Source organism: Mizuhopecten yessoensis, unplaced genomic scaffold (assembly GCF_002113885.1).
Source record: "Mizuhopecten yessoensis strain PY_sf001 unplaced genomic scaffold, ASM211388v2 scaffold3459, whole genome shotgun sequence".
Classification (NCBI taxonomy): Eukaryota; Metazoa; Mollusca; class Bivalvia; order Pectinida; family Pectinidae; genus Mizuhopecten; species Mizuhopecten yessoensis.
The window spans coordinates 360092-372264 of record NW_018405055.1 but is presented as its reverse complement, the minus strand read 5'-3'; the positions used below and the strand labels follow the sequence as shown (position 1 = coordinate 372264).

Below are 12173 nucleotides of genomic sequence, written 5' to 3'. Positions count from 1 at the left end.
GTTCATTGAAAAGGTTCTCAGGAAGAGGTTTCTGAAACTATTTTTTGTGGCACAGCGAGCTCCAAACAAAATACATGTAATGTGTCCTTTCGTTAGTCATCGGTACAATTTATATAGAGAAGATGTGTCAAGAAAAAGAGTGTTTCTCAAATTATATAATAAATAGAATCTAAACACTTGTGTTCATGTTATATTGAATTTATTAAACTTGTTTATTAATTTCATATGAAATTAATAAACTCGTTCAATAAATTCAATATTACATGAATACTCGTGTCAGATCCTCTATATATCATCTATTCTCCTTGTGCAGAATTGTGTCTATAAGCAGGTTTCCATTATAAAGAAAGCTATTCCCCACATTAGGTTTCCATTACAGTGTGTTCGACAGACTCAAACTTGTCTATCGACAGGATCACAAAACTGTATATTTGAGATGATCAACTGGTTTATAAAACCAGATTTCTAGCCATATACACTGTAAATGTTCTTAACTCTATGACCTATAGTCTATGATATGTAGATATTGGGGAGACAGAATTTATACCTCAGGATGTGTGATTTGGGGTCTGAACCCTTTCTACACAAGTAAATGACAACATATCTTTTGGAGAAATCTGAGAAAAAATCCCTAAAAGCATCATGTACATCCACAAAAAACATCAAATAATACATCATTTTGTGATGTTCACCACAAAATAATTCACGAGCGTCAAACTACAAGCAAAAATAAATCCAAAAATCCAAAAAATTACAAAAGTGACATAAAAAGTAATAAACAACTGTGTTCTTTCAAACTTAACTAGGAAATCAACAGACACATTTTCATTCCTTCAAATCATACCATTAGTCATCTAAATGTAGATGTGATAACAGATAATCACTTAAGATTTTGAGAACAATTCACAAAATTTTAAAGCAATTTACAGATACACGTATATGTATCAATATCTGGCATGGATAGGATGGTGTTGGGATCACTATCTTAGCAACATAAGCACACATATACCAATTAGGGTCCAAAATAGAACTTTACACAGAGAACTTCATATTTCTATATGCTTTCCTTTGGCTCCTTCTTTTCCATCTGAAGTGTATGGTCCCAATGAGAAAACTTCACCAGCTGCCATCTGTAAACAACCATCATTTCATTATTTCAATTACCCATCACGTTACATTTTTTGTGTGTAATTGTGATATTTAATTACTATTTTGAATCATTAGAATAAAAAGGAAAAAAAAATTCAATCTAACACTAACCTTTCATCAAGTATACTTTAATTTGAACAATGAATTCAATTCCCTGCCAAGCTACAACTCACTTCAGACACCGAGATGTATACTGCTTGACCCCGCCTTGGTTTTCCATCTCATGGACTACTATATTTGTATGAATATTGATGTGGGGATGGAGGGAGAAGAAGGAAGCATTAACAGTTGACAACATAGATTGTTGGTGTCCTTAAATAATTGTTAACTGCTACACAGTAGCCCATAGGAAATAAAATAATTGCAGAAGGCGAGGGTCACTAAAAAGTGTCTCCCTGCAGCTCCCCTTGTATCCTAATTTCTTGAATATTCCTTTCACTGTGGAAGCAACCTGACATTTAACTTACACTTGTTTATATAGCACAAAGAGTATCTCAGGCTTGGAAGTTCACACTGCTCGAGTTTTCACCACCAAGGACATCTTTCAGAAACTGCTCCTCCTGTGGAGTGAGCGGTCCACTGGGATGGTCCAATCCCACAGGTACATGTTTTAACAGTTCTTGCAAGTCATCAATCTTCTGTGGACCACAATCATTGAAGAAAACATTGAACAACACCTACACATTCTCTTCTGTTTGGCATAGATTAGATATGTTTAACACAACCAAGTGTTGTAACTTTTCAAAGCCTATTATGCGCAATGCACAATAATCGGTTACCTACCTAAACCAATAATAAGTCATGTGTTGGTCCTGATCTGAATAACAACTTTTGAGAGAAAGTTTCTCGAGTGGCCATGTTAACGTTGCTATCTTAAATTTCAAAGTAAACCTAAAAGAAAACAAATCACTTTTTTTTATAATCATAACACATCATTTCTACAGAAGTGGCCTTTCCAAGCAAGTTTGTATTAAAGAGAAGATCACAGGCGAACTGGCCAATGTCCACTCCAATCAATGAATAAGATAACAAAACTTGTTCTAAAACAAGGGTACATTTACTGTACAAATAAACTGCATATAACCCAAAGTCACGAACTAGAAAGTGGCTACCTACCTAGACTTTCAGGTGTAATCAAGATTTGACCAACTTACCTGTCCACGTGTGTATGCAGCCTTAAGAAGTTCAAAGCTGCTCCAGATACCAGGAGGGTTGTGTGGACTGTCTGTCTTTACAGGGACAGCAGTAGGAACTGGGACAACCACCTCAACCTCGGGATGTGACTCTGGGTTTAGGATTGGCGTCTCTGGGACAGGTTGTGGCACATTTTTCTCAGTTTGCTGAAGAATCAAGATATCAAGATCAATCTAACTCATGCTATTAGGCAATCAGTCATGGAACACTATATAACTTCACACTTGTTGAGAACATTTGTGAAAAAGAAATTTTATATGCAGTGAAACTCCCCAAAATCTGCAGCCATATATTGGATAAAATATCATGGCTGGTTTTTGGAGGGGGCATAATTATTTAGAAGTTTAACAAATCATCAAAAAGTAATTCTTTTCTACCTTTTCTAATCTTAATGCATACAGTGATCATACACAACCTGGAAATATATTTTCTACCATGCAAGGAAAAATAACATCAGACTACAGAGATATTTTTGTAAAAAAACAACTATGTCTCCTGTTCTCAGCCAATATGTGCATGTTTTCTTTGCACTTATTTGACTTTTGACCTCAGGGTGAAGATCATTGTAACCTTAATTTAGTGCATTGTACATCCTCTGTGAGTGATGCAAGTTAACTTCAAGTTTCAAAATGGTAGAAAGGCAAGATTTACTTAAGATTTCACTGGAAAATTTGCACTTATTTGATCTTTGACCTTGAAGTCAAGGTCATAGTAACATAACTGCAGTCCACTGAACCTTCATCAGGAGATGCAGGATTTTCATAAAGATATTTTTCACATTTTAATAGTTTGATAATTGGCCTTGAGGTGAGCCTTGAGGTGAAGGCCATGGTTACTTAATTACAGTGCAATGCACACCTCTTCGTTGGTGATGCAGTTGTACTTGAAGTTTCTCCACAATATCTGTCTTCAGTTTGAAATAAATGGCCTTGTCAAGAATATTTATTAGAAGAACAAGGAGAAGAGGAATAACCAGAATTATTCAGTATGTATCCCTACATAGCATTGGCTGTACTGATCAGTGCTTAATTTGAAGCTCTGGTTTGAAAGATTCATGTTACCACAATATGCAGTACTGTCATAACAGTGATATCTCAGTAGTCTTTAGAAGACAGTAGTACCGTACCAGTGATATCTGTAACTCGACAGCCTTTAGCTCACATGCCAAGAACTCATTCTCTGTGTCGGCCTTTAAAGCTTGTTGTTCTAGTCGACTCAGCTCCCTCTGTACACAATTCTCCAGCTCACTGGGTCTAAAACATACCAACACGGCTTGTTTACATTGTAAGTAAAGGTTGTCGTGGTGTTTACCAGGTCAGTCATACCATCATCAATGTAGTATTTACAATGTAAGTTATACCATCATCAATACAGTGTTTACAATGTCAGTTATACCACCATCAATATAGTGTTTACAATGTCGGTTATACCATCCTCAATACACTGTTTACAATGTCAGTTATACCATCCTCAATACAGTATTTACAATGTCAGTTATAACACCATCAATACAGAGTTTACAATGTCAGTTATACCATCATCAATACAGAATTTACAATGTCAGTTATACCATCCTCAATACAGTATTTCCAATGTCAGTTATAACACCATCAATACAGTGTTTTCAATGTCAGTTATACCATCCTCAATACAGTGTTTACAATGTCAGTTATAACACCATCAATGCAGTGTTTACAATGTCAGTTATACCATCCTCAATACAGTGTTTACAATGTCACTTATACCATCATCAATACAGTGTTTACAATGTCAGTTATACCATCCTCAATACAGTATTTACAATGTCAGTTATACCATCCTCAATACAGTGTTTACAATGTCAGTCATAACATTATCAATACAGTGTTTAAAATATCAGTCATACCATCAGCAATACAGTGTTTACAATATCAGTCATAACATTATCAATACAGTGTTTAAAATATCAGTCATACCATCAGCAATACAGTGTTTAATACAATGTCAGTTATACCATCCTCAATACAGTGTTTACAATGTCAATTATACCATCCTCAATACAGTGTTTGCAGTGTCAATTATATCATTAGTCAACACCAAAACAGTTCATCAACTTGATGTCAGTTATACCAACACCATTACTTTTTTTCACCATGTCAGCCATACAAACACATCATTGTCAGAGCTAACTCAAGCATCTTCTTGATTTACAAATTAAATATTTTTTAAAGCATCCTCACAGCTTAATTACTTTATTTCTTATCATAATTGTATTTGATTACCAGATTTTTTGTTTTGTTTGTTTAGAATATACAAGAGGCCCATGGGCCTTAACGGTCACCTGATATATTTATACAGAGAGTTGATTTTGTTTTTAACATGAACAGAAATATTATTCAAAGTGACAAAAAACAATAAAACCACCTTATTCAATATCTAGCATACAGATTTAAGACTAAAAAGTATTTGAAACTAGCACCTCTGATTCTAAACAAGGAAAATGAAGAAATTTTAGCACACTGACTCCTTTGAGCCCCACCCTACAGCCCTTGGGGGTAGGGCTGGCTCAAAATTTTCAAAGTATCAAACTGTCAACTCAAGGTTATAATTCCAATCAAGTTATTAACATGTAATATTCAAAGTATCATTTGCCATTATAAACCATAATAAATTTTGCCCCCCCCCCCCCCTCCTTCCCCAGGGGGTAAACGTGAGACCCTAGGGTCATAAACCTTAAGACCCTTCCATCTATGAAGAGTATTTGATTCTACCATATCTGGGTCTTGAGAAGAAGATTTTTGAAATTTCAGTAAATTCGACCCTTTTTGGCCCCACCCATCAGCCCCTGGGGGTCAGTCAGGGCTGATATGTGCTTATTATCAAACTGCTACCTAATACTGATAATGCTAACCCAAATTGAATTACTTCCAATGGAAATTAAACAAATGTTGGTCCAAAATGTGATTTCCCTATATAAACTATAGTAAAGTTTACCCCCTCCCCAGGGGGAAACGTGAGACCCCAGGGTCAAGAAATTCACAATTTCGGTAAAGCACCTTAAGACCCTTCCATCTATGAAGAGTATTTGATTCTACCATATCTGGGTCTTGAGAAGAAGATTTTTGAAATTTCAGTCAATTCAACCCTTTTTGGCCCCACCCATCAGCCCCTGGGGGTCAGTCAGGGCTCATAGGTGCATACTATCAAACTGCTACCTAATACTGATAATGCTAACCCAAATTGAATTACTTCCAATGGAAATTAAACAAATGTTGGTCCAAAATGTGATTTCCCTATATAAACTATAGTAAAGTTTACCCCCTCCCCAGGGGGAAACGTGAGACCCCAGGGTCAAGAAATTCACAATTTTGGTAAAGCACCTTAAGACCCTTCCATCTATGAAGAGTATTTGATTCTACCATATCTAGGTCTGGCGTGTTTAGAAGACAATTGTGTAATTTGTCTGGCATGTTTTGAACATGTGTTAGTTTCTTGTGTGTTAAAAAGAGCTGTTCATTATTTAATGTGGTAAGAAGATGTGTAATTTTCCCAGTCATCTCATTAAGTATGAAGTAAGGACAGCAACTATAAGGTATAACAGTAGAGACCAGTATTGGTGCATCCACTAGCTTACCTCCTCCACCGGGCAGTGTTGGTGGAATTTGTGGTCTCCACCCCAGGGATAGGCGATACGTAGCTTGGCTGGGCCTTGGCTGTGGGCTTAGGGTGGTCTAAAGGAGTCACAGCAGTCACAGGGGTCATTTCCTTCATCACCTAATAATACGAACAGCACAGTTTTTATGATAAAATAATGGACAAACTCAAATGATTGTTCATGAACCATTTCACACGGAACACAAAGAAGTCAACAAAAATTGACTGTTGTTTATCTTCTTATTACTTAATTTTTAATTTTTAAAAAGGAAACAAATTTCAGCAAGTTTTTCTTTTTAAAATCTGAAAATAATGTATAACAGAATTAGAAAATGTGTGAAAAACAATGGCCATGAGTTGTGAAACTTCTTGCTATCACAATTTGTTTATATCTTCAAATCACTGTTCCATAGTTCAAATCACTGTTCCATTGTTCAAATCACTGTTCCATAGTTCAAATCACTGTTCCATTGTTCAAATCACTGTTCCATAGTTCAGAACTTCAACCAATCAAACTGACATTGACTTTGATTAAATGGCTGAGAGGATCTGTTGCATTGAAGGCCAATTGCATTGAGATAGTAAAGATACAGTACCTAATTGAAAATATCTCTCAAAAAAAGTTTGGCATTGGCTGACTTAACAAGGCTTGACTGTGTTTTTAAAAACAAAGTACTGACACAGTTCAAATGCAATGTCAAAGTTAAAAATTTAACTATTGGTAATTTATTCACTTTGAATTAAATTACCTAGTATTTAATATAATGTATAACCAATATTCTGCCAAAGTTTTAATGAACACCAGTGGGGATACACATTTTATCTGTAACATTAACAACCAACAAGTACGAGGCCACCTCTTACATCATTGGCTGTGACCTGCACAGGTTCAGTGTTCTTGTACTTGCTCCTGGCAGATCGTGAAATGGGTCCAAACCGGGACACCATTGGGATGGAGTCAAATGGTATGAAGGCATCATCTTCTAATGCACGGTTTCTGAAATCACAAGTTAATTGGGGACTTTTATGCTTTCATTAAGTAGTAACTGATTTCATATTAAATATGATGTAATTCTATATATTTGTACTAGCGCTTACACAGGAAAGCTATAAACGCTGATTTTGATTTTGGATTAGTCAAAATATTGCATGTATAATTTCAGTAGCCATACATACAGGTCTTTGAAATTGCTAGCAATATAAGATTCATTTTACTTGGTGAACGCCCATGGATGATTATTAAAATTGAGGTCAAAATTCACCTTGCCCCCTTGTTAATAAGACATCCAAGATCAAAATTCACTTTTTCCCCCTTGTTAATAACACATTCAAGATTAAAAAAATTATTCCCCCGTTAATAAGACATCCAAGATCAAAATTCACTTTTTCATCCTCATTAATAAGACATCCAAGATCAAAATTCACATTTCCCCCCTCTTAAATAAGATATCCAAGATCAAAATAATTAGTTCCCCTAGTTAATATGACATCCAAGATCAAACTTCACTTCCCCCCCTCGTTAATTATATATCTAACCTGAATAAATTAAGATGGAATAAGGCATCACAAGTGAAACAATTCCTTCACATTCACACATTATAAATGTATGGGTTTCATGAAATTCTGTTGACAAAAACTTTTTTCAAGGTATTGTCATACCAGAAACTTGTATCAAGTTTCATGAAATTTGGTTAAGTAATGAAATTGCTAGAGCGATGACAAAACTTTTTCTAAAAATAGTAACAGAGACCTTGACCTTCTACGCAGTTACCTGAAACGTGAACTTGTTCAAGGTATTGTCATACACTTGTATGAAGTTTCATAAAATTTCGTTGAGAAATGAAGTCACTAGAGCGATGACAAAGAGTGTAACATATGTTCATACCTACTTACGTACGGGCGGAATCATATATCCCCTCAAACGTTCGTTGCGAGGGGATAATAATTAAGCAGTGTAGTCAAGCTAGTTAAAATTGTACAGGCATAACACTGTGAATGATGAATACCTTGAAAGTGAAACGAACTGGTCCAATGGTTCAATTGGAGTAGGCTCGTCTGGGATATCATGGAGCCAATTCAACATAAACTCTGTACTGTTCATCCGCTCCTTTAGAATAAAACCAACATAAAACCAACATAAATAAAAATCACCCTCAATATAACTAAGACTACAATAGATGTACAGGTTTTACATAATGTTGTTGATCAGAGATATGAAAATAGAGTGACTTAAAAATTGAGACAATTTATTTTAAATTAGACTTAATGTATCCCACACATCAAATGGTTACTCATGTAAATATTTAAATCAAAGCACTGAAAGTACTCCAGACACTACTCCAACAATGTTAGAGGTTTTACACGGCGAAAAACTTTTGACAAGCGCCGCGTAACCATGCTTTCTTGATGTTGCAATACTTCCATAGTTATATATATAACATTTTAGGAAAAACGAACACAATACAATCAGTTGAGGTGCAGGTTAAATGCCATTTAAAGTTGCTGAAAATGATGTGAACGAATATTTACTCTTATCTAATGTCTGTGTTGGCAATAGTCTGAAATGTATTTTCCCTCTGAGGACCAACAAGTACGGCTTCAAGAAGCTTTGGGCTCTACTTCTGCCATAAATAAAGAGTTGACTTCCGAATGAATAATTATATGACTGTTGCAGTATCTTCTTAGTGCCTATTGGTAGAGGGTGAAACACATATTTCCTACAGACCAGCAGCACATGTCACAAATGTCTTTAGCTGAACTAGGATTTTGCCATGGGTCATATGTCGGTATACACCTCCTCGTATGATTATGTTAATAGTAACAGCATGAAACTTAATTCAATTTCTATATCCTCCATCCAGGGAGCGATGGGGGACTAATTAACATTGTGTCATAAAACAACAATCTCACTGCAAATAAATATTGTAATACATGAATCACATCAAACTTCAGTCATCAATTTTTATGCAAAAAATAGGGTAGGCTTGTGAAAGTGATCTTGAGTTCATATTTTTCTGATATTCAAAATATCATTTTCTTATATACGTAAACTAGGGGTATAGCATGGAATTCATTCTACAATAAGTCAGTCAAGTGTATTGTGTGTTATCATGAAATGTGCTGAGGCAACAGTTAATCACAGTTCCCAAAATTTTCCAAGTTGAGGGTCAATTAAGCTTAACCATTGCTTGCTAATTTCACATCATGTGAAATGTACTAGACTTGCCAGGTAAATTTCCATGGACAGTTACATGCTGTGTTATTACTAATAGTATATTATATACAGATTTTCAAGCCTCTTGTGGTTTAATACTGCTCTGTAAGTTACAGAAGTATAATCATGAAACTACACATTGGCGTATTGCATGTATGTGTATTTATATAAGTATTTGATACACAAACAGTTATGCCAGTGGTCTTGGACGGTTAAGACCAGGGCTGGGGTTCTCCTCAGCAAATACATCTCACAGATTTGTTTTAGCGGAAAGTCCCCCATCGTTCAAAACTTCATTTAAATATATTTCTTCAAATAGATGGCAATTTTCAACTTTAACATATTTGGATTTTAATATTGGTTGTAACCTAAAATAAAGTTCTGATTCCAGGACATACCAATGCAAGGCCCGACACCCATAAAAGGGCCCCATGAACTGTTGCAAAATGCACAAACCAATGAGGAAAGTGACTAGGTGGGGAGGATATGTGAGGGAGCTATGGTCTCAACTAGAAGGGAGGTCTCCATCAAGGAAAATTTTGAGTTTTTGATGAGAGATCATGTATTCCTAGAGTATGTAAAAAAATATATGTGATAAAACGGCTGTGATGGACACTTTTTGAATCCATATTGGGCCACAACTGCACAGCATGTATACGATGTCTGGCAATCATGCAGTCCATTAAATGATCATGTGTTAAATCTTTATTGCAGATAATTATAATATCTTCAGTTTCAATCCAGTTGTTTTTGATAATTGCAGCCTCTTTGGATTTATTCACATCTTCCAAAGCTTCCTGTGCTGCCTGTAATACAAGAAGGAATACATCATTTAATGTTTTGGTTGTTTTCATTGTTACAAAGTTTATTATTTTATTTAATATTTAACAGTCATTTTTATTAGTCATGCTTTTTCCATGTTCAACAGTTTTTCTTGTATTTTCTTTTGAACTGACCAGGGGCGGATCTAGATTTTTTTTGGGACAGGTGTTACCATTCCAGTTTATTTTGCTACGCATGTAATCTGAACCATATAGTGTTGCACAAAATTAAATTAGATACCTGTCTTGGCTAGCCACCTTGTACTTTCCCAACTTGCATTTTTTTTAAAAGTAAAATGCCAGAGTGGAATGAATCATGAATATTTACATGTATTTCAATTTTCACCAGGAATAAAAACAACCTGTTTATCCATCATGCAAGAAAAAGATTCTTGGATTAAAAACTTTAAATTTAACACCTGTACCCTGTTACTACTACGGACCACTGACGTTACAGGTACAAACGTCTCTATCATGGTTCGCTGACCAATTTAATTGATGCTGGGGAATATACACATGTTAGAGAGGGGAGGGGACAGATATTGTGCGGGCAGTGTGATACACAGTTACAGAATCATTACTCAAGAAATGAAAATATTAAAATCAGATAAGCTTGCTACGCTCGCAATGAACCCAAATCATAATAAATTGATTTCAACATCAAGGTGACAGTGCGTCAGAGACGTGGACTATATATTGGCTTTATACAAGCTTGGGGTGATTCATAATATCATCCTGGAGTTTCATTTATATTGCCCACTGTCTATTTCGGGACAAATTATCATGTTATTCACTGATTCAGAGTACGTACCTTGCCACACAATCTTTACAAAAGCATTCAGTTCACACGTCAAGATACTCGATGATGCAGTCGGCATAGTACCGTAAGACAAGTGTCAATCGGCAATCGAAGGGATGAGTGCTCACAGATTTTAAGCCCCCGACAATTCAATTATAACTTTTGCCCAAAATATTTCCTCTGTTAAAAACATATGATTACCTGACCACATGCAACATTTGAAATGTATTTGGCAAGGAGTCCGAAATTATGTCAGAAATAAATAATAACAGCACGGTGGAAACCGCATATTATGATATTCTGTTTGCCAAAGAAAAATAATATAACAAACGATATATTACCAAAAAACGATTAAGGGGGAGATACAAGTCAAGCGGCATATCCACTTGCATATACAACCCAGTGTAATATTTCATTTTAGCAACAACAAATATACCCTTATCATATACCAAAATGTTCATTAGAACATAATGTTCATTTATAGACAATGATAATTTTAAAAAGTTAACTCAAAACTTTCTGAGAACACATTAAAATTTATTGGATGGTTGCGTCCCTAGCTAACACAAGCTAATTCCTAAAATTCCACAAAAATGTTTTTTTTTTTTTTCAATTTATAGTCTATGAAAACCTACAAAGGAATTCACTTAAAATCCCTTTACATTGAAACACTGGCACAATTTCCTGATGGTTGTTGGCCACAATTTTCAGCCATTTTTTGCTAGAAAGTAGTCCATGTAGTCAGTGAAGCAGAAAGTATGGAGGCTCAAACTGCAAAACTGAAAATAAAAAATAATAAAAAATTCATTCATTTTTGACTAAATCCTCTTAAAACTTAGATGGCTTTATTATCTTTAAAAATAGTTTTGATTTCCAAATTGGAAAATGTTTCGGACAATCTTTAAAAGAGTAATCGCCCTTTATTTTATCTTCGTTTCAAAACTGTTAAGAGATCTTCTCCCTAATTTCTACAAAGACAGTCTTTAAATCTGCTTGGCTTTGTTGCCACAACATGTAGTTGTGCTTTCTGAATTGGAATTTGATTTTGGTCATATTTCACAGAACTATTGTCCTTTTATTCTTCAACATTTTAATCTTGTCCAGAAATCTGTTCTGTCAGTTTTTCACCATGATTGTTGAAACTTGGCAGGCTTTATTTTCACGAGGTGTGTATGTGCTTCCCAATTCAAAATTATTAACTGAACAATGTTTAAAATAGTTATGTTTACCGACAGATTTATGCAAAACAAAAACCATAGAATAAAGTTACCTCATGTATGTATTATAGTCTGCAAACAGGAGCCTTTCTGTTCACTGTATCTGTTGTATAGGACGCCAGATAGAATCTACACAGTATGATTGG

General features: G+C 35.1%; 1 protein-coding gene across 1 annotated transcript in view; it reads right to left on the bottom strand.

Annotated features, from left to right (window-relative positions):
- Window positions 1-221: 221 nt before the first annotated feature.
- The window catches only part of LOC110447554, a 55305-nt gene continuing 43353 nt past the window's right edge, over window positions 222-12173 (bottom strand). The window contains exons 13-19 of the mRNA XM_021493332.1: window positions 7983-8083; window positions 6841-6973; window positions 5957-6096; window positions 3470-3596; window positions 2304-2489; window positions 1617-1787; window positions 222-1130 (exon numbers count right to left, since the gene is read on the bottom strand). Coding sequence (XP_021349007.1) covers window positions 1644-1787; window positions 2304-2489; window positions 3470-3596; window positions 5957-6096; window positions 6841-6973; window positions 7983-8083 — 831 coding nt within the window. The 3' untranslated portion in view covers window positions 222-1130; window positions 1617-1643. The remainder of the gene's footprint in view (window positions 1131-1616; window positions 1788-2303; window positions 2490-3469; window positions 3597-5956; window positions 6097-6840; window positions 6974-7982; window positions 8084-12173) is intronic.